General features: G+C 39.7%; 1 protein-coding gene and 1 long non-coding RNA gene across 5 annotated transcripts in view; one reads left to right on the forward strand and one right to left on the reverse strand.

The window, feature by feature from the left end:
* Window positions 1-924: 924 nt before the first annotated feature.
* On the reverse strand, window positions 925-7,008 carry LOC116441361. Its single transcript, XR_004239042.1, has 2 exons — window positions 6,832-7,008; window positions 925-3,411 (listed from the first exon to the last, which is right to left on the reverse strand). It is a non-coding gene; the product is annotated as an uncharacterized LOC116441361 (long non-coding RNA).
* LOC116441343 (solute carrier family 12 member 7-like) overlaps window positions 2,458-23,547 on the forward strand; it is a 69,099-nt gene continuing 48,009 nt past the window's right edge. Inside the window, exons 1-5 of one of the 4 annotated variants that reach the window (XM_032103142.1) lie at window positions 2,458-2,710; window positions 15,113-15,207; window positions 17,659-17,781; window positions 21,797-21,943; window positions 22,677-22,731. In XM_032103142.1, coding sequence (XP_031959033.1) covers window positions 2,605-2,710; window positions 15,113-15,207; window positions 17,659-17,781; window positions 21,797-21,943; window positions 22,677-22,731 — 526 coding nt within the window. In that variant the 5' untranslated portion in view covers window positions 2,458-2,604. Of the gene's footprint in view, window positions 2,711-7,073; window positions 7,184-15,112; window positions 15,208-17,658; window positions 17,782-21,796; window positions 21,944-22,676; window positions 22,732-23,547 lie in introns of those variants that run through there. The other 3 variants (XM_032103118.1, XM_032103126.1, XM_032103132.1) reach the window with 3 other exon arrangements.

The raw sequence follows: 23,547 nt of genomic DNA on the forward strand, positions 1-23,547 counted from the left end.
AAACAAAAAAATAATTGTATCAGGTTGGAGTAAAATGAAGGCTGCAGTCCTATTTCTCTCCACTCAACCTTTTGTGCATGCAGTATGACACAGTTTTCATTTTTACGGTACATGAGTTTCCTTCAATAGACTTGTCAAGGCACGAGGTGGATGTTCCTTTAAAAATGATCAGCTATTGAAAATTTTCTTCTCAATGCTCATGTATGATCCCATACCTAATACACTGCATGCTTGTCCTGGGGTGACGTTATGAAGCCGCTTTATTCCTTAACCGTCCGCTCAATGCCCAAGGACGCTGTGCCTTTAAGATGGACCTGGGGACGGGCCCAGAGCCACGGACCAAGGGGCCAGTTGAACGGCTCGGCCCAAGGGCTCGGGAGGGAGTGCGCCGGGAGCGCTGTGCTGCTTTTTGGTTTCCTTTGTGTTCGAGCTAGCTGGGGAAACGTTCTGTTGGGGTTTTTTTCTTGTTCTTTTTTCCCTTTCCTTCCCCTTGCCTCACTGCCTCCCTTCCCTCCTCGCCGGTCCGGGGAGCCTGCGGGGTGGCCCCAGCGGGCCCGCGGGGTAGCCCCGGCTGGTCCGAGCCCACATGTTTGTTCCCTCTCTGGGCATTTGTTGTGTTTTGAGGGTTTTTTCCCTGTTCTACCTTGTTTTGTTTGGTGTTAACAAACAGTTTGGGTTTTTTTCCACTCTCGCTTGCTGTGACCCACTTGTCTTATTGGTGGAGGAAAAAGAGAGGCCCTTTTCCCTTAGGAGGAGACACTTATTCTGGAGTGTTTCCTCCTGAAGTTTTGTGTCCAAAACCAAGACAATGCTGTTGTCATGGTTTAGGAATGGTATTCCAAATTTAGTAGTCCCATTAGAAAGAAAACCACAAGCTGCTCCCCTCCCTCTTCGGTGGGAGATACAAAAGGCAGAGATTGCATGTTGAGGTAAGAGCAATTTACTGGAAACAGCAAGGAGATAAGAAAATGAAGAGTAACAGAAGCAATACTAATAACAAAAATGTACAAAGAAAGAGTGACTTACATGCAAATATGCTCACTAAACCTGGGACAATGAAAACTAGTGGTGGACAGACCCTCCAGACAAGAATCCCTTGTTTTTGCCCCAGTGATGACGGTGAAGGGATAGAATAACAACCTAGACAGGCACACATAGTTCAATGCTCCGCTCCCTCACAGTCACCATTAAAAAATTAGCTCTGTCCTGGACAAAAATCAGTTCTTGTTTTGAAGAAGAAATTATTATTTTGTGTATGTATTTCAAAATTACATTTACTATTCTAATTTATCATTGTATCTGATTCCTTCACACTATTAATTTTGATAATAGTATGTACCATGACAAAATGAACTTTAAAAGTGCCCCAAAACATCCTTAACTCTGCAGATAACATCATTAACATTGGAGATCTGCTATCATTAGCAAAGAAACCATTCCAGTTGCTTTCTTAAGCTTGGAAGAAGGGTGAGGGAGGATGAAGAAACTTCTTTTTCATGCAAACCACTATTCTCGTTACCACAGTGACACCATGGTTTGAATGGGAAGCCCATTTACCAAGTATCAAAATGTTACCGTGCATCTCTCCCTGTCCTTTTCTTCCTGCCCCACCATCTCCACATCTGCCATCTCACTGCCACCTTTGGTGGCCAGAATCACTTTCCCTACCCCCTTCTCTGAAGGCCTCTATGCTGTGGGACAGACTGTAGTGTTACATAGACATCTTCCATCCCAATGAAGTATGGGACCCACAAAACAACCAGAGTCCTCTTCCAAAAGACACAGATACAGACTGACATGAATAGCATTTCTGCTTTATTCTAGCACTTTGATTGAGAAGATAGGAGAGCAGGAGACAAGAAAAATGCCCTTGGCTTCTAAATCTGTTTTCTCTACTTTTGGAGTGGAGATGCTACAACTTCCTTTGAGATAGAAGTTGGAGGTAAAGAAGAGCTGTATCTCATCACTAGTGCTACATCATTAATATGTAATTTGATACACTACTCATCCACTGACTCTTTGAATCTGCTTCACTTCCAGTCAGAGTTTAAATGGTGACTCCAGCCTGAATCACAGGACCTTGACTTGTCCACTGCAAACCATGTCTGCTGCACAGGAGAGCAGATTTCTGGGAGCCATCTTAATCTCCTGGTAGTCCAAATGTGTGCAGTGGACTTTCTCCTCCACTTGTCCAAAAGGTGATCATAAATCTCCTGCTTGGGCGTTCTGGATGCTGTCATCTGTTCAGTGATCCGGAGGATTAAGGTCCTGCAGCCTGGCTCTAGTTTCCTTTGGAAGGCAGTTTCTGTCTGGCGGGATCAGAGGAGCAGCAGCCTGGTGGTCTTAGCGCTGTAAGGATAACTGTAAGGCAAGGTTTGAGAAAGAGAGGATGCCCCAGGGCCCGGGCCCCTGCCCGAGCCCCTCCCTTCGGAGCTACGGCCGCAGCGCCATCAGTCAGGCGCTGAGGGGGAGGTGGCGCGGTGCCGGCCACCGCCCCCCCGCTGCGTGAGGAAATGGCTCTCACGTGAGGGAGGCGGCAGCGCCCGGCTCACCCTGCCCGCTGCCCTAGGAGGAGGCGCCAGCGGGTCTGGGGCCGTCTGCACCATGCCGACGAGCTTCACGGTGGTGCCGGTGGAGGCGCAGGGCGGGGAGCGGGATGGGCAGCAGCGAGAGGAGGAAGATGAAGGCGACGAGAAGGACCGGGGCACCGGTGAGAGAGTGGGGAAGCGCCGGGGGTCAACGACTGAAGAGCGTCGGCTCTTTGTGTGCGGAGGAGCGGGTCTGCCGCATGTGGCGGGCCGGCCGGCCGCCGGAGAGCCCCTGACTCCTGTGGAGGGGCCCCATCGCCTCTCTGCAGCGGGCGATGACGGGGCTACCTGTCCAGGTGGAGAAGTGTGCTTCGGGAGAGGGCGAAAGTCTGGCGCCTGGGGTGGCTGAGAGCTTGTTTCTCTTTGTTTCCTTTAGCCAGCGCCGCTGGCCGAAAGGAGGAAGTACTCATGGGCGGCTCCGGCCGGGGGAGCGGAGCACCCCGCGGTCGGGCGCGGCGCCTGCCTGGGGGCGGTGCGGGACGGTCAGACAGCCTCCCGCCTGCGACGGGGAGCGGGCGGGAGCAGCGCCGCCCACGGCGGTTTAACAGACGGAAAAGACGTAGAGACCTTTAGGATCAGATCATCAAGTCCAGCCATTAGGCTCTCTTAAAAGGTAGTTGCTGTTGGAGCTCACTAGAGAGAGGGCTAGGAGGAAAGATTCAGACTGTAGAGAAGAGTACAGTTTTACCTGCCTTGCTCCAGGTGTTTGTACAGCCATGTGCTTTTGCATCAGAGACCGTGTCTAGGGTTAAGTAGGTGTTTGCTACGAGATGCTGTCGCGTTCGGAGCCTTGTTTCTTGCTAGGCCTCGCTCCTGAAGCCTCCTGGGGGAGTAGAATCAAGTCTGAGGTGGAGCTCGGGCATCCTGAGTAAGGGTCTGCTCAGGACAGCCCCTTTTGCAGGGGCACTAGTATTTCTCTACCAGCGTTGCTGGGGAAATGAGTGATTTTTCACTTGGATGCCAAGACTCTGCTGGGAAATCAGTAATTCTTGTGGCTCTTAACACTTCCTTTTTCTGAAGCGTGTTGTAGCAGCAATACCAAGTATGGTGTGTGAATCACTGCTAGCGCTACGCGAGCTAGTTCATATCTTGCACATTTGGACACTGTTAGAATGGATACTTCTGTAAAGGTGTGGGGGAGGGGTTAACTTTGTTAGATGATCACAGGTGAATAGATGGGGGTTTGTAAAAGGCAGTTCTTAATGTCATCTTATTTTTGTGGTACAGATGACAGATAAAAAAGGCTAATACCGTGTGATGTGGGATGTAAATGTAAAGAGATAAAAACAGATACTTGATAAACTAAATGTGTTTACATTATTTTAGGAAGCTAATATAGTAAAACACCAAGCTGACAAAGTTGGGTCATTTTCTTCCAAAGCTTTCTCCTCTTAAACCTTACTTACTCATAAAAGATACATACTACATATAGTTGCCGTTCTCTTAGTATATTTAATGATGAGTGTTTTAATAACTGCCTCTTCTTTTTCTAAACTAAATGAAATAGAAAAAAACAATATAAACTGTGGCAACAATTTGTTTCTTGTACTAGATGGATGACTGTAGTACAGCATTAATCTGGACAAATTTTCTTTTGGTAGAAGAGCTAGTCAGAGAGGCATGGTGTATGGTGTTTACTCAGATGGAATCTCAAAATACTGAATATACGTACAGGCATAGTTAGACAGGATTTGTTAGACTATATGTATATATAAAGCATCTGAAAGGCTTGGAACACTTTTAAATCCTGGCAAGATGAGAGGAAGAGTGGAACTGCTGTTTTCATAGTGGTTTATCAATCAAGTGGATGAATTTATGTATGACTCTTCCCGTGTGTCTGTAAAATTGGAAGTAGAGAGGAAAACACTGAAAAGGGAAGGCATTAATTTGTATGTAAATTATAGGCGAAGAGCTCTGACTTCAGGAAGAGATTAAATGCTATACTTGACAGAGAGTTTTGGGAAGTGAAAGATGTTCTACTTACTGTTGCTTTGGGTATTGTATGGAATTGTTAGGTTAATGCTGTGTAATCAAATAATTGTTCTTGAGTTATTCTTCTGAAAACTAAAGAATTCTGAAATACTAGTACAGCTAAAAGCTGCTGTAGTTAAGCCCATCTAAAAGCCTGCTGCTCAGAGAAGGGCTATTTGCCCTTCTCACTTCTCCAGCCTTGAGAAAAAGGCTAAGAAGTAAATAATTTCTTTCCCTGTCCTCCTCTCGGTCATTGGGTTTGCTTCCTTTTTCCTGCATTTCACCATCAGACGTTTCACTGGCCTGGTTCAGCATGCTAAACTGTGAATAAACTAAACTGCTGCAGAGGTAAAAATCATGCTTCCCATGTTTTTGAGTTGAGGTAAATGAGGGCTGCAAAAAGTGAGAATGGCTAGGGTTGTGTCAAGGTGAGTGGTGGGTAAAGCTGAGAGCAAAGAGGAAAATAAAAAAGAGGAGAATGGGGATTTCCCATTTGACTCAGCCTATATAGGTCAGCATGTTATTTTGTTCCAGCTGTTTAGAAATCTAGCATGTTAATCGGTTTTGATTGGATTGTCTGTCTTAAAAAACAAGTAGTTCTTCCTTGACTACACTAGTACCTTTTTTTAAAAAAAAAAAACAAACCCAACCTACCAAACACACAAAAACCTGACAAACCTGCCCTATCAAACTCAATGCTGTTTTTTGGAGGGAATCAGCTGTATGCTGTCTTGTCATTAGATCAACAGTTTTGATTCTTATTAGCAAAGCACTTATCAATTAATGCACAGTTTTGTGCATTTATCCCCTTTCACACATTCTTACCTGATAATCATCTGTGTGGTAGCGGAGTAGCCTGGGATGTTCTTACTCTATGATCTGCACTCCTTCATAATATGAAATTCCATAGCTTTGTATTTTCTGATTATATGATACTTTCATGTATGTGAAGGAGTGGAAGACATTTGTGAATTGCTATGGGATTATAGCACTAGTCACAGTAGTACTTCAGAAGAATAAGGAGGCAGAATGGAAACTAGTACTTCAAGTGAACAACGTGGTTAAGGGTGCAGCCTGCTGACTCAAATATTCACAAAGTAGCAGAAAGCATATGTGCCTGTGTCTTTTAATGTGTTTATAATATACTGCAAAGAAAGGGTAGTCAGTAAATAGTTGAAGAAGAGAAGGAAATGTGAGTCTGTAGGCAGCAATGTATGAAGTTTTATAAGAAATTCTGGGTTTGATTTTTGTTGGGTATTTTGTTTTCTTCACACATATTTGTAGAGGCTGTCTAGATAGACCTGTCAAAACTTTGTAAAGTTGATCAGCTTTCTGTTCCTTAGCAGCTGTGTGTATCAGGTGTTTCAAGGCATACTAGTATTTTTAGCATCCCATAGTATTATTTATCTTGCCACAGCAGTTTCTTATTTAGAAACTAATGTGAGAACTAACTCCTGCAAAATCTTTTAAATCTGAAGACCCTCAAATACAAGGAATAGCAATGACAAACCTGATCATCTACGAAGAAGTAATCATATAACTAATGAGGCATGGATGCTGTGAATTTCTGTAAAATGTTATTTATTGGAAAACCAGGGAATAGTCGACACACGTATGTGTGTGTGTCTGTATATATGTGCAATGGAGGAAGATAGGTTAATCTCACTGAGATGTCTAGTATATTTTCAGTCAACCCTTCAACCTTATAGCCTTTCCACAGCTGACCATGCTTGCGACATAGATGTTATGATCAGCGAAAGGCAGATTTTGGATGTCATTCAAATATTTCATCACAGGAACTAGTCTGTTCCTACTACTAACATCCACTTAACAGAATTGAAACACTTTGTATGAAGTTGTTTAAGGCTGGTATAGAATGTGTAATAAATGAATGCATAAACTGGAAAACAGTGACATTTCATTTGAAAGAGAATGAACAAATTGTGCTGCCAATCTTAAAGAGAACCCTTTATAATTGAAAAATATTTATTTTTAAAAAGAGCTTACAGAGTTACTAGGGTTGTATTTTAAAGTGTTTATCTGCTACACCTTAAGTAGAATAAATGACAACTATTTCTACATAAAATCAATGTTTAAAAACGAACTTGCTTAAGTACTAATATGTACTTGGTGCATAAAAGAGGGTTTTTTAATAGTACATAGGCCTTTGGAATAGGTTAATACTACTTGTTGCTAATCTCTGCTGATCTGTTTAGTGGAGATATTTTAAAGTGAATTTATTTGATAGAAATAAAACTTTAAATGTACTTACTATTAGATGAGGATGTGGGGGTATTTCAGTGACTTGATCCTTCCCATTTCACTAAGGAGGGTGTTTATTGCTGACAAAAATCCTTCAGCTTAATTCTCTTCAGAGAATTCTGTGACTATCATGTAATTTGTGTCATCTGCATGCTTCATGCTGCCTGAAACCTTCATGACTAGTTTCAGGATTAATCCAATGCTAGTAAGAGACAGGATTTGAGGTCTTACACTAAGCTGAGAGGAAGGAACTGTCAGTTTCCTGTTTCAATTCTTGATGGGTGAAGAATCAGCAGAGGAACTGACTTAATTTTCCTTAACCATGAGTGAACAACATTATGAAGAAAACGGGCCAAATCTAAGTGAGTCTCTTTAAAGACAATACTGTGGTTCTAATATCTCTCTTACTGAAATATCAGGTTCCCATAATTCCAGCCAAATTATAAATACTTTATAAAGAGCTTTTGCAGTGTTTTCATTAGAAGTTATGCTTGATTATAATAGTAGCCTAAGTAAAGAAAAGCTAAAATTTAGCTATGTTAATAACTTAGGTGATGTATGTAGTATTAGAATTATCCATTATGTAAAGGAGTTTATTTACAAGGGGCTTAAATACACTTTGTTCTGCATATCAAGATAACATATAAATTGTGCTAATCATTAATAAAAATACTGCAAGAATTTTGTGATATAATAAATATATTTTACATTTAGACATTTAATTACTAAAAAGAGCGCAATAACATGAAACTTTGAGTTAGGTTGCACTGAATTCTTAAACCCATGTGGCAGAAAAAATGAGGTAAGATATGTTCAAACAAGTTTATTGATGCCTTTTCCATATTTGAATTTATAGCAAGGTAGTGGCTTTTAAAAACTTGACTATATTTTAGAGCTCTAAGGAGTGCTTCAATATGTGGATTTAGATTGGAAGTGTTAAGGCATTTAATTTTTTAGATTCTATGACTTCTCTTTAGTTGCCTGCCAATCAAAAACTTGAACATGCAGGATGTAAATATACAGGATAGAGAAGATGGAATTAAAGGTTTTGCCACAGGCAGCTTTCTTGGATGTGACACTCATATACATCAGTTTTACTGACTTTTAAACTTTATGTACTTTTACCTTAAAAAGTTTTGTTACATTAAGTGTTTGCTGTCTCTTGCGCAGAATCTTATTTTCATATTCTCAGTTTGCAGTGGTTTCTTCTTAATGTGACCAAATACTATCTGAATGAAAATGCTACCGTGGTTTTTATTCTAAATTGTTATGTTTCACCTGTATGTTGTTAACCAGAGCCAGTACACGGACTGTGATTAAGAGTTGCCCTTTGCAAACGATGAAAAGTTAGGACTTTTCTGTGAAGGATTATTCTCCAACTGCAGTTCTGCTTTAGATAACAGCATATAAAATTAACAATTTCTAGTGGGAATCAAAGCATTTCTAGTTTTCCACAAGTACGTGTTTGGAGAACAGTTATACATTGTCATAGCTGAGCTATCTTACTTGAAGTAATGTGGTTCAAAAGTTTTAGATAATTCTCACTCCTTTGAACAACACCTGTATTCTTTTATCATAAGAAAGCAACCTACTTTTGTTTTTCAGATAGGTGTTAGACTCTTACCTCATGTCAGGAGAAAAAGGTGCTTGCTTTTTTGGACAAAATGTGTTTGAATACAAAAGTAAATAGGAGCATTAGGAGCATATACTTGAATATGAATAATGATGGCAGACATAGTGTCGGACAGTGAGAAAGCAGTGAATCTGGAAAGGATTTAGGGGTCAGACTGGAATAGAATAGCATGAGCTTGGTTTAATGCTGTGGTAAAGAAGGCTAACCTGATCCTTGGAGTGGAGAGGTGACGATTATACTTCTGTAAATAGCTTTGACTGAGACTGGTGTTAGAAGGCTGGTTTTGATTTTTAAAGTTTGAATTTTTTTTGTTTTGTGTAACTTAAAACCTGTACAGAATGTTTCCACAAAAATAATTTAAAAGTTAGAAAAAAGTTTTAGGAACTTAACTTTTTTGGTTTTTCAATAGAAAGGTTGAGATTGCTTGAATGAGTATAGTTACCTTCACAGAGAGAAAATACTATGAGTGGTTACATTTGGAAGCTGTTACTAGGATGTTATTGCTAGAAGTTTGAAAGAGCCAAATTTAAATAGAAATACGGAACAATCTGAGATTCTTTCAGTATTAAAAAAACCTTAATCTTTATATAAATTAATAGGATTTTTATTCTTATTTCAGTTATGGAAACATCAAGAGATACACCGCTTATTCTTTTTTCAGAGTTATAGAGCTTAATGCTCAAATGAAATTCTGCAGCCTGCGGAAAGATGGGAAATCAGATTAGATAGTCAAATATTTTTGTCCTTAATCTCTTGAACAGACATCATAGTGGAAATTTAGGATCACTTAAATGATCGTTTCCTTGTCTACCTCTAGCCTTCCTCTGCCACTTTCTCTATGACAAGACACCTATAACATTTTTTTTTCACACTCTACCACTTGTGATTCAGGGGTGGGGAAGGAAGCAGATGTGGGAATTTAGTGCTATTGTCATGAATGCTAAGGAAGTTGTTTCTCTTCGAGGAATTGCTCATTCCTATGCTGATTGTCTCTGGTGACAGCATAAGCATTTATAATAAATAGTTCAATTTGTGGGAGGAACAGTGTGATATGGGGATGCAGATGGGTGAGTAGTAAGTATAAGAGGGGAATTGCAAAGTTGTTAGGGCTTGAACGGACACCTGGAGATCATCTAGTCCAACCCCCAAATGAGAGGGCCACCTCTTTGGCAAAGGTGGCTTCTGCATGTTTAACCTATACTGTTGGGTTCTGTTTTGCACTATATAAAATGCGCCAGTTTGGGTCAGCTTAGAAATTTTGAACTATTAACATACCTTAAAAGTAATCTACCTGTCGATGTTTTTTAGAATCACTACTCTGAATCTTCTGAAGAATATGGATTTGGACACATTGCTGTCTTTTGCCTCTGTGACCAACACTGAATTGTGATACGCAAAAATTTTTACCTAAGTTTTGTTTGATGTGTGGAAGTGTTAATAAGAATGACATTGTCAGCAAATTTAAGACCAGCACAGCTCTGGGATGGTTTGTGGTAATTTGTGTGGGTTTGGGAGACTAGAGAGTATGGGAGTGTGCACATTGTGATGATCTGCATGAACACACTGACTATTACCTTGAGACAGATCTCCTACCTTCTCTTCCTGCAGCTGTATGTCTTGTCTGCAAAAGAAAATGTCATTGTTGCAGCTAATTTCCATGCAGATATAACTACCCACCACAGTGCTTGAGTATCTGTAGAAATCAAGAGTAGGGCTTTTTGCTTGTCCCATCAACACAGCAAACACCACACAGGCTTTTAGGAAAGGTACATTAGTTAGGGCTTTAGTTTGTCTACTGGTCCAGCAATAAGCGCAGAGTTGTGCTAGGTTATATGAACATTCTGTATCAGATTAAAAATAGTAATAATAATTTTTAAAGCAGGTATGGGAGTAGAAACATAATTTTTAAAGCTTAGGCTTTGATGACTTATACTGGGTGACATGGAGTATGACATCAACCAACAAATTTTTTTTGTGTGCCAGAAGACAGATGAAGTATACTATAACCAAACTCAAAGAAGTTTTTGTTGTTGTTGTTATTTTGTCTTTCTTGTGGTCCAAAATTAGATACTAGTCTAGATTTAATATTTTTGCCTATAAATCCTCATAAATTGAGTTACTTTCAGAAATCAAGCAACAGGAAGTATAGATTTTTGGAATGCTGTAGTTGCAGACACTGGTTTTCAGAAGAAATGGAGCTTAAAGACATGTCTGAAACTACACTGGAAATTATAATTTTTATTTTATGTTTAACTCAGCTCCACACTTGAGAAGAGTTTGAACAGACTCAATTTCAAAGAAACCTAAGGGAAAGGTGATTTGTTTGTCAGGCATCGGAACAGGCTGCCCAAGGAAGTGGCTGAGTCACCATTCCTGGGGGTGTTTAAAATATGTGTAGGTGTGGTGCTTAGGGACATTGTTTAGTGGTGAATTTGGCAGTGTTAGGTGAGTAGTTTGACTCAATGGTTCTTTTCCAACCTAAATTATTCTATGATTTGACCGTTTTAAAGCTTCCTCATAGAATTCAAGGGAATCAGGTTAAGATAAACCGTAGATGGCTTGAGACTTACTAGTGAAATGAAGTACTTATTCCTTTTGTGTTCCATGTTACCTCAGTAACTGAAATAGCTTTTTCTATTGTCCACCTGATGCATGAGGGGCAAGATTTACAGCATTTGTGAAAAGTGTTAATCCTGTTAGTTCTGGTTTTCTAGCAAATAATTTCTTTTCTGTTGAATCTTCTTTTGAAGAAGGGACAAGCTAAAGATTGAGATAGTTTGTTTGGTTAACTTCACCATGGATGTTGTCTGTGTGTTGAGATCCTGAAACTAGTTCTTTCTCCTGAATGATATAATACATGTCAATTTGATTTACATGTTTATAAGGCTCACTGAATATCTAAACATATTCAATAAGCATACTTCAAAAGGTGGTGTTTTTAAATTTGAAATAAAGGTGATTTTTTTTTGACAGCAGTGATGAAAACTCAAAGGTGTTCATAGGTGTTTTTATAAATATATTAACAACAAAGAGGACCGAGGAAAACCTATCCTTTATTGGATGTGAAGGGGAACATTGTAACCAAGGATGAGGAAGTCTGAGGTGCCTTCTTTGCCTCAGTCTTCAACAGAAAGATTGGTTTTCCTCACGAGAACCAGCCCCCTGAGCTGGTAGAGAGAGACGGGGAGCAGAACTGACCCCCTGTAATCTAGAAAAAAGTAGTCAGTGATCTGTTGAGCCACTTAGACACTCACAAGTTTATGGGGCTGGATGGGACTCACCAGAGTGTACTGTGTGAGCTGGTGGATGAGCTTGCTAAGCCATTCTCTATCATTATTGTTAGTCCTGATAAACTGGGGAGGTTCCAGACAACTGGAGGTTATCCACTGTAGCACACGTATGAGGTTCAATAAGGCAAAGCACCATGTCATGCACAACAACCCCATGCAACTCTACCGGCTGGGAGAAGAGTTACTTGACAGTGGCCCATCAAAAGAGGACCTTGGAGTGCAGGACCAGCAGCTGGATGAATATGGGCCAGCAGTGTGCCCAGGTGGACAAGAAGGCCAATGGCATCCTGCCCTGTATTGAAAATAGTGTGGCTAGCAGGACCAGGGAAGTGATTGTTGCTCTGTACTTGGCACTGTTAAGGCCACACCTCGAGTTTTGTGTCCACTTTTTGGCCCCTCTCTTCAAGAAAGACGTTGAGTTGCAGAGTGTGTCCAGAGAAGAGCAATGAAATTGGTGAAGGGTCTGGAGCACAAGTCTGATGAGAAGTGGCTGAGGGAGCTGGGCTTGTTCAGCATAAAGAAAAGGAGGCTCTGGGGATACCGTATCACTCTCTAACTACCTGAAAGGAGTTGTAGCAAGGTGGAGGTTGGCCTCTTCTCCCAGGCAACTAGCAATATGGCTAGAGGAAATGGCCTCAAGCTGCACCCAGGGAGGCTCAGGTCGGACATCAGGAAGAATTTTTGTACTGAAAAGGTGGTTAAACATTGGAATGGACTGCCCAGGGAGGTGGTAGAGCCACCATCCCTGGGGGTGTTCAAGAAATAACTGAATGTGGCACTTAGTGCTGTGGTTATGTTGGCATGGTAGTGTTCAGTCAAAATTTGAACCTGATCGTAGAGCTCTTTTCCAACCTTAATGCTTTTATGATTCTGTGATTCTAATGATTTTATGACAATTGTAGAATTAGTCAACAAACTGCAGATGACAGAGTACTTCTCAGTTTGCTTTTGTGGTCACTTTTTCAGCATTGATTCTTTTTCAAGTGAAGCTAAAATAATATTTGACATGATCAGCAATACCTATCAAAATGCTGTGCCAAATATCCACAAATACAAAAAGAGAGCTGTATTAGAGAAACAGGACTTTTTTGCAGTCTGTCACTACCAGACTGTTTTGAAGACTATTGTTAGAAAGCTTTGAAATAGGCAGAATATTGGTTGGAAACACTGAAAAAGGTTTCCTATTCTTCAGATCCTAAGTTCTGCATTTTTCCATTTGATGACTGTTAGGTGCATTTAACAAGACACGTTTCTTAGAGATATTGTGCTCTGAGCTTTTTCCTATTGGAGCAAAGCCAAGTAACTCTTTGTTTAGAAATACGAACATATAAAGGACATCTTCACTATTCTTCTACCTACAATTTAAAATATTGTGTAGTGCTGAGATACTGATTTTTATGTCCAGAACTGGTTAGACAAAACCATAGTATTTAACGTCAGAATTATGAATACTGATTCACGTTATTTTTTTTGCTACCCTTTTGGTGTTTTGATTAGTCTGGTGATACCCACTGAAGGAGTAACTCCAGTGACACTACATTCTGTATGAGTGCAAAACAATAATTGACATTTCCCTGCTCACTTTTCGAAGAGTTATCCTTTCTGAAGGGATTGGAAGTACCCTGAGAGGAATACTAATATTTAGTTAATCATTACAGGTACCAGCTGTCAGTTGGTGAGAAAGTCGATAGAAGTGTGACCTCAGCAAGACTGACATAGAACAACCTTAGTTTTATTTTAACTTGGGAATGGACCTTTTAATGAATGGTTTATAAAGCTTCACCAAAAACAATGGGGTGATTTCAAGGAATGGAGATAAAAGAAAAACAATGTTCCAAAAATCTTGGAAAGGAAATGCAATGTCTTAAGCAAAAAGTCCTAGTGCTGACATGCTTTAGCAAAATGAAAAGAGGAATCAGGATGTATTTGTTTTAGGATGGAGTTGCTTTTTGTTGTCTGTAAAAAAGCTAACTGAACCTTTCTCTAAGTACAATGGAGCCCATTAAAGGATAAATGTCAATTTCTCAGATAATCTTGTGCTAAACCAACGTGTTCCATATACTGTGAAAAATTTCAAGGTGTTAGTTCATGAGGGAGATTCTTTTGCGTTCACAATGCTCCTTCTGCTGGCCTTGCATTAACCGTTGTTGGACGAGGGGCACCTAACCAGGCTGTAGGACTTGAAGCAGTGGGAGACTAAATATAACCTGTAGAGAAACCGAAAAATGAAAGTTGGAGGATATGGATAGAAGGAGGTATATTGTACAGGTGAATTCATCACCATTTCTTCTCTGGACTAGGGAACTCATTTTAGAGTCCTAATGGACAATTGCTATCTTCTGTGTCTCTTATGACAGTATGTGGTTTCTATGTCATGATACCAACAAGTTAGTGATACTGTAGAGAGTGGTAGGAAATCAGTGGTGGGAAATCCACAGTTCCTCTTCTTTTTGAGGGACTGAGATCTATTTCTGTCTGGTTTACAACCAAGGTAATATGTTGTGCTGAGACTAGTGTACACGTTTGCCAGAGCTTTCTTCTGGGACTGTGGAGAGAAATGTCCTGTAGGGGCAGAGGGAGGAGACAGGGAAAAAGAGTACAACTTGTTCTTCAATTGTTCTTTAATTCTGTAGTGAAGAAACTGTGGTAGGTGCTATTGCTGTAATTTGTGAATATAAGAGCAAAAAGACAGGCAAAGTGGCACAGGCAAGGACTTGAGATTATTTGGAAATGCCAATATTGTGACAGTATCAGCATGTAATAGTTTATGTAGTTTGTGGGCTGGAAGGCAGTGAAAGTAATGCTGTATTTTTTGAGAGGAGTGCCAGAGCAGATCAGTAGAGCTACAGGTTAATGAAGTTTATATTTCAATAAGGAATAGATTAAGTAAAACATGTCATGGAAGGGTCCCCACAACCTTTACAAAATAATTCCTTTTGCATTGTTTTTCATAAATTCCTGCCTCAACTACTGGAGATTTTTTGAGGGAGTTAGTAAAGTAAAGAAAAGCCAGGCTGGGGGGTTATTTTATTGTATATCCAGAACATTTATGTGAAGTTTATTGCAATTATCAAGTGTTTTTAGGTAAACTAGAAAGGGTAGGGGAGAAATCAGTGTGTGTGTTAGAGAATAATAAGTAAGAGTTAAGAGATAGAATGCTATACAAAGATTAGACTGTTAAAATAAACTTAATTTCCTTAAATGTTTAACATCTGCATGTCTGAGATGAAGAGTGGGTTTTGCAGCCACCTATGGTGTTTTTTAGAACCATTTCTTAAACCAGAGTCTTCTGACTATTCCTTTTATGGTATAATGTATCATTTCATTTTATCTTTCTCTTGTTTTTAATTCTGTTACTTTTCCACTAGGGGATGGGACTGCCAGGGAAAGTAGTCCATTTATTAACAGAGCAGAATTTGACAGAGGAAATGTGTATGAAGGAAAGAATATGGCTCTCTTTGAGGTGAGTTAAATACTCCAAAAACATATTTTACCTTTCATGGAGATGCGCAAGCACCTGCTTGCTTTCTGTCTTGAAATTTAGTGGGGGGAAAATGAGTTTTAATAACTTTTTCATAGTTTGGTTCCTGCTAACATTCCATTTCAGTGGATTTGAATGATATATAGGCAAGAACAGTAAATACTGGTGTGCATTAATGGGAAGAAATAATAAGACAAAATAATTCTTGCATTTAATTTTTTTGGGCTAGAATCTAGACATTGTTAGAGGAAGTTGCTGGAAGTTAAATCTATTTGTTTTAAGAAAGCAGTATTCAGTTTTTAAAGGATTAGCAAAAGATTTCGTTCAACAGGGGAATCACAGATTTCTCGTAAAGCAGCAAAGCTATAAAACAAACTTATAAGCCATGACTTAGTTGTATTGTCCAATTATAGTATAGAGCACACCATAGCAATTTCTAATGTAAACATCTGCTTTATAATGGATGTTTCATACCTCTATAATCGACTGAATGATTATAATCAATTAGTGAAAAAAGTATATTAATTTAGTACATTTAAGGGCCACTTTTGCAATTAAGTAGTATTTCTAGTAAAAACCTTAGTTGTTCTGCTCTAGCAGCATCAACTGGCCTGGCTCTGATGCTTGCTGTTAACAAAAGCAAGGTCCTTCCAATATTGTTTAGCCACCTTGCTGTTGCATTCTTGTAAATGTTTTCTTGTTCTCTTATGCTCCTCTCTTCTTCCTTTCAAATGTCTTTGCGCAGAGGACATGATCTTTCAGTTCATTTTGTGCATGAACCAAAAAATGTATATGTACTATTTTTCGCTGTCTTAGAGAAAATTGTGCTAAGGATCAAAGTAATGTCCATAATTAATTGTCTTTTTATCATGTATGCAATATCTTAGTATTTTTTGACAGGAACAATATTTAAGTTTTGTCACTGAATTTCTCTCCTTCAGGCTCTATTCCATAAAGCCATTCCCAAAACTTTATGTGGTTCAAATTAGTTGCTGTTTTCCTTAGTGATGATAACTTGGCCGTAGCTGCTTTTTGTCCCAAATCTGTTATTTTGAATCATGACCTACCTTAAATCCTCAGCTGATATAAAACCATTACTTTTACATATCTCAAGTTATAGACAGTGCTGTTAACAGTATCATGTTGAAAGCCTTCTAGTGACTTCATCACCAATGGTGATGTTGTCGTGAATCTTTTTTCATACTATGTATGTTTCAGAGTAAGTTTCCTACAATCTTGTTTTTCTGATGTTTTCAGATGTTGGAGTTGTTGTATAAATTGTTAAAAAGAAGTTTGACTATTATGATTGTTATCATTACCTAATCTCCCAGGCAGAGATACTTCTTGTCTGTGTTTGTCACCCCAATTGTAGAGGGATTCGTTGCGGAACAGGGGCATATGATACCCCTGGAAAGATTGGACAACCCAGGGTTGCTGAGGAAAAACCCCTGAACTGGCCCCTGGCTGCAGGCAAGCCTGGAAAGCACCTGGCTGCAGGCAGCCCTGAAAGCCCCTGGCAATACACTGGTTCGCTCTCCCACGGATTAGAGGCCGTCTAGAGGGACTGGGTGTGAATCTTTGCAAAAGTAGATATAAGCTTGTATAGGTAAACAATAAAGGAGAGAACGATGCTCAAATCGTATTGGTGTATGTGTCGTTACTCTGGCTAGCTCTCCAGCACTCGGACCTCCCCCAAAAACCCGATCTCGTCTTCTTTCCAGTGTTCAGTTTTTGTGTATTTAATTGAATTCCCTTGGATCCATTTTTCTTGGGATTCTTGTGTTGTATATTCTTCTGGATTTTGTTATTTGTTTTAGCATGTTTTTATTTCGTGGCAGATAATTGGCTAAAGAAAGATGGGCTGACTTCTGTGTCAGGTGGTATTACATATGTGCAATAACATGTGATATGCATATGTGTGGGTATTTTCAACACATTAACACTTTGGAAGTAGTATGCCTGGTGTAAGATAAAATATGTAAGCCTGCAGTGGTAGACTTTAGAGAGATCCTTAAGTATTTTGGTGCTTGAGAAATCATTTGAAGTCACTCTTTAAACACAAGCAAGATGCTGGAAAAACACCCTAATGACTCAGCCCTACCAGTACAATTGCTAAAGACTGTATTGTGATAAAAATATATTTTTAAAATTAACAGTGGTCCTTCTCTAGGTTTTCCTTATATTCGAGCTGCATATTTTAAGATAGTGTAAAAATATGAAAGAAATGGTGCAACACAGCCATGTAGTGTTAAACTTCTAGAAAGAATAGAACTCTCCTGTTGGTTGAAAGCTGAGTGGTATTTTGTCATGCTAATTTTTTTATTTGGCTGAATCAGGGCTGACCTGTTGAGTATGTGTTTGAAGTAGTATCATAAAATGATGACTTTAAAAAAAATCTATTTAATAAATGCAGTGTTCTTCAAAATCCAACAGGAAGAAATGGATAGTAACCCCATGGTGTCGTCTCTTCTGAATAAACTAGCAAACTACACCAATCTGACTCAAGGAGTGGTGGAACATGAAGCAGATGAAGACAGCAAACGAAAGGAAGTCAAGGTATTTAGACTTCTAATAATTTATCGAGACAAAGCTAACTACAAAGAGGAGCATTTTTCAACCTGAAAATAGAATATGTGGATACCTAAAAACAGGAGTAAGATTTGTAATACCATGTTTAGAACTGAAGCATTTGCAGAAGGACTTGTGTTAACTTGATGTTCTTGTTAGCATATTTTAGGAAGACTTTGCTGTAGAACCCCTAGGAAAAACATGTGCTAATCTAGGATCTGAAATATGGATTATACCCAGTTTCTTCTTCCTTGTGAACTTGTTTGAGCATCAGTACCTGTTACCTACCTCTAGTGAGCATACAATAGGACTTTTTGCAGGTTTATTAATATATTTTAACTGCCTAGGTTTTTAGGTAGTTATGTTAAGGCAAATTTGAGATGAAGCAGGTCACTCTTAAATCTATAAGCATATTTGTATCTCTTAGCATGGTAGTAGTTTTTTTGAGTAACTGTCTTGGTTTTGTGTGTCAGAGTAAGTATTTTTAAAACTTAGTGGATGCATTCCAAGAAAACATTTTGTTGCAAACATCAAAAATACTATACTTGGGGGAGGGGAAGGCATATATTCTGTTTGACACATTGCTAAACACACTTGCTAGAAGTGAACTGAATTCATCAAGGGTTGTCTGTCTACTGGATACCCAAAGTGCGTGTCTCTGCCTCTGTAGAAATGGAATGTATGCAACAGTTGGAGTCTGTAGTGGCATGTTAGATTGATCCCTCTGAGAGCAAGGACTGTTTTGGAAGGAGAAAGCTTGGATCAAAACATGTGACCTGATAGAGTATAAGAACTTGTAGGCAAGGAGGGATGATGAGCTGCATGGTGACTGAAACTAAGATAATTAAGGTAGAGGTTGGGAAAGGGACAGTGCTGGGAGTCATCTCTCTTTTTGTAGGAGAAGGGGTGCTGCTACTGAATTTATATGCTGAGCTATGAAGAAAAGAGGAGAAGCACATGAGAATGAGTGAAAGGAAAATGAGCACAGAGCAGAAGAGACAGAGATGAAAATAAGCTAAGAAGGGCGACTCATTTGACTGGAAGGGAGATTTTGAGTGGAAGTTGGTACCAGGACAGTGGGCAAGAGTCAGGAATAAAGTCCAGCTGTTTGTTTAACTTTTTGCTTATCCTGCATTTGTTCATGAGTGTGCTTTCTTTCTGTTTGTCTAGTTGTGCTTGATCTATATTTGTTTCATCTCATCTGAAGGTAAACTTCAGACATGGGAAAACTAACACTGATCTACTCACACTTTCCTTAGTGTGATCCCTGTTGTCCATTCAGCTGCTGTGTAGAGGTTTTTTTCAATGCAGCACCATATTACTCCCTCTGGAGCTGACTATCCAAATAAACACTGTGTCCTCACTTGCACTTAATCTTGTTTGTGCGCCATGTGGTGGCTTGATAACATGATTTTTATGTACGTGTCTGTTGGGGTTTTAGTTTAGTCCTAGTTTTTTTCCTGTTAAAGGAATTTTTTCCTATATGCATGTTGCTAGGGGACAAATGGCTGTTGTTGGGGTCTCTCCCCCTGCCATGGAGCCCTGGGAGAGGGGCCCTGGGGGGGAGACACGGGGTTTCCCTGCCCCTGGTCAGCCTCATTCCCCATTGGTTGGTTTGTGTTCCCTGGTGTGGCCAAGGACCCTCGGGTCCCGTGACTGGGGAGTTCCTGAGCTGAGCCCCAGCCATGCGGCTGGAGAAATAAACATCTCTGAAACATCTACCACGAATCTGTCCATATATACTTCGCTTCCACGGGACTCCTGGTTTGATATATGCGTGTTGCAGTAATCCCCGCTGTAACAGGCTGTACTTAAGAAAGACAAAAGAGCTGCCCATTGGGGGTGGGGTGGGCCTGGCTACTCCTTTGTTTCACCTGGGTGTGGGGTCAGTTCGCTCTTGGCGTTCGGAGAGAGAAGATGCAGAGAAAGGAGCTGCTGGTTCTTTTTCTTCGACCGTTTTTCTTTCTTCTGGAAACAATGCCGGGATCCCAAAGCCGCTTTCCCTGCCCTGCTGGAGGCCGGGCTGTGGCCGCCCTGCCCCGCTGCTGCTTCGAGCTTTCGCTGCGTTGTAGCCGTCGACCTGCCTGACTGACCTCCGGGGGGTTCCCCATTTGGATACATCTCATCTGGCCTCTGGGATTTGTGCTCGTCCCTGCCGCTCCAGCCTGCTGTTCCTGAGAGTCCAGCCGGACACCGGGGCCAGCTGTCCAGCGGTTTGTGAAGCCCTTGTTCCATCCCTTCCCGGGATCCCAGGCCACCGGTGCCGTGTGCTCCCCGAGCTCGCTCCGGAGCGCCCCCTGCAGCCGCGGGGGAACCATCGCACCTGCCCTGCTCACCGTGAGCCGCCAGCGCCCCTGCCGGCTGCGAGCGGAACTGCACCCGAGGGGAAAGGGCCTGACAGCTGAGAAGGCTGGGACTGGGTTTGTGATTGTTTGCTGTTACTGCCATAGTTATTGTTGTTTTGTTTGACTGGTTATATATATAATAATAAAGAACTGTTATTCCTATTTTCCCACATCTTTGCCTAAAGGCCCTTGATTTCAAAATTATGATAACTCGGAGGGAAAGGGGTTACATCTGCCACTTCAAGGGAGGCTTCTGCCTTCCTTAGCAGACATCTGTCTTTCAAAACGAAGATAGTGTCTTAATTTCATTTCTGAAATTGTGGTAGTTAAGTAGCAGCCTGTCAGAGCAGCATTTTTAATGGTGTGATTGAGACAGTAGTGTTGATGTTGCACATGGGTATTGCCCAAGATGCTAAAAATAAAAAAAACATAGTCCAAATGACATTCTATGATTCCTTATAAGTACTTGGAAACTTAGTATTTTCTTAATAATTTTGATAACTTCTAAAGCATCAATGCTTGCTTATTTATTTAAATTGATTGCCATTTTTCACAGCCCAAGTTGTGATTTAAGACCACCTTGTGTATCTGGAAAGCTACTGTGTATAACTGTTGATTCTAACTAGAGTATTTCAAAGCCTGATTTCTCTTCATAAATGCTGAAGACCAAAACTTTAGTGATGAAGCCTGAATTCTTTTGTGTGTGTCTTCACCTATGATGATCACTAGCAAATAAAAGGTACACATATACTATGTTGTGGCAGGTTTTACAACTTTTGAAAAAAGAAATTGTAGTCAGCTCTGCATTATTACCGCAGGCCTGGGCCCTAGGGTATATCACTGTGTCCCGCAGCCATAGGGAGGAGGAGGAGAGAAGATCCAGCAGGCAGGAATTGTGCAGCAAGATTGATTTATTTAATTATTTTACAAACTCTTTTATAGACTTTTTTCTTCATAGTCTAATTGGACAAAGGATCAGCCACCCCTTGGGGTGATTGGCTAAAATCCTAAAACATCCATTGTCAAAATATTTTCCTACTATACCATAAACAAGACTTTTCAAGGTTGCAGGTGGCTTGGTTGTTTACATACCCTGCTATCTCTCCTGTGAGAGAGAGAAGTCTCTCATGGACTTAGAAAATAGCAAGAAAATCCTTGCTAGCAACATTTTTGTTTCTACACTGCATTACTTCTTCCTCTGTCTTAATACCTTGTCTGTCGTTTTTAAAAATTGAAAATACTTTTGAATATAACTTCTTGTGCCAGCTGTGTGGCAATTTTGCAGACTATAGATGATATTTTGATTATGGCAGTAGCTTATCTTCAACATGCAACTTTACCCTGTAACTGGTATTTCAGAAGAAAGTTTGTAAAGTGTTATAATCAACAGATAAAGGACTGCCCTATCCCTATCAAGTTTTCATCCTAATTCCTGTGGAACAAGAGAGTTCACTATCACAAATAGTTTTCTCTCTTTTCAGGAATTTTTCTGCATAAATAGCATGTGAATATTTGTGAAGCTGGACACTCTGAAGCTACCATTCAGTTTCACTTGGCATTTGTTCGTGGAGCATTTGTGATAAGGGTTTGTGCCATAAAGTTCTTATGGGTTTCAATTTTTTAGTACAAAGGAATTGATGTTCTCACTTTGTTTCCAGGGTCCACAAATGGGCACTTTTATTGGTGTGTATCTTCCCTGTTTGCAAAACATCTTGGGAGTCATCCTTTTCCTGCGTTTAACATGGATTGTGGGAACAGCTGGAGTTCTTCAGTCTTTCATCATTGTGTTCATGTGTTGTGCTTGTGTAAGTTAACCATATTTTACTTTTTTTTAAACTCTTGGCCAAATCCTCTGTTGCAAGAGTACTGATACCTTCTACTATATCAGTATCAGGGTAAAGTAACCATATTTAATCATATTGGTTAAATTGTACTGATATTTAACCAATATGGTTAAATTGAGAGAGATGGGTTGTATATTTAAGCAGTGACTGTCACATATCAGTCTAACCTGTATGGAGATTCTTTTGAGTTGATCAAAATAAGCTTTTGTTTGAAGTATTATATGAGTTTTATTAAGTTGGCCTTTAGCAAATGTTTCATTATTTACTTTGAGATCTGAACCATTCTCCATTTTACTACTTCAGAACAAACTGAATAATAAACTACAAATCAAACCAGAGCATTAGGTCCATAAAGTAATATTTTAGAATGTGAGACCACTACTAGATGTCATCATAACAATGTTACAATCAGTTTTCGCTACTTTTTAATTGGAATAATGAAAATACTGTTTTAAGTGTATTCAATGGTCTGTATTCTTCCAGTTCTTTTTAAAGACTGTGTCAAATATCTAAGTAAACGAAATCTTCCACTGAAAAGTTGAGTACTTGAGTTGCATGGATATCCCAAATTAAACATCTTAGTTTAAAAAAAAAAAAAATCTAGTTTCATTTGATTACTGTTTTGCCCAGTCTTTAAAAAAAAAACTTCCAGAACTCTGGTATTTTAAATTTCCTCTATTTCATCTTTCCACAGACTATGCTAACTGCAATTTCAATGAGTGCTATAGCAACAAATGGTGTAGTTCCAGGTAATGAAGAATTTTATCTTAGATGGCAAATTGTCAAATGATGGAAGTTTAAATCTGGGACAAGAAGTTCTTACAGTTCTCAAATATCAGAAGTAATGATTTTGCGTCAAATGCATATTTTCTTTTAATTGATTTTATAAATAACTTTTTAATGTGAGATGCAATCTTTTATCTGTGCTTCTGGGGGTTATATTCTGCAGCACATCTTTGTCATCAATCATTTGATCCTGTTTTAATGAAAGATAAGATGTTATAATTTGAATTAGTGGAGACTGGTCTTCACACAAAATTTCTTTACAAATACGGCTAGTACTTTTTTCTCTCCTGATTTTGCCTACATTCCATCTAAACACTGGAGTTAGTTATCTTGTTTTCTGCAAGAGTAGTAACTGGTCTGATGGTAGAAATATTTTTCTATATAAGCATTCTAGGTTCTGCCCATCTCCTTAAATTTTCAGGATAGATCGATAAATTGATTCGGCTTCATAAATTAAGAGGATTTTATTTTTAGATGCAAAATCAGTTAGCTCTTGAAGCTCTTACCCTTTTCAGTTTCTCAGCATTTTACATGATAGTTCTCGTGTTCAGGCATGGGTATGAACTCTGAACAGTTTACCTAATGAACTTAAAATAGTTCCTCACTTGCAGAGCTTCTGCAGCTTAGTAAGGGTTGTTGAGCTTTTGACAGGGTACCCTTCCTTCTCGGACCAGGGTAAGAGAGCAGAGGAGGCTGCTGTTCTGCTAAGTTCTTTATTTCATAGTCTCATAGCTTTCTTGAAGGCAGAGTTCGAAGGGGGTTATATGATAAGGCCAAGC

This window comes from Corvus moneduloides, chromosome 1 (assembly GCF_009650955.1).
Source record: "Corvus moneduloides isolate bCorMon1 chromosome 1, bCorMon1.pri, whole genome shotgun sequence".
NCBI classification, from domain to species: Eukaryota; Metazoa; Chordata; class Aves; order Passeriformes; family Corvidae; genus Corvus; species Corvus moneduloides.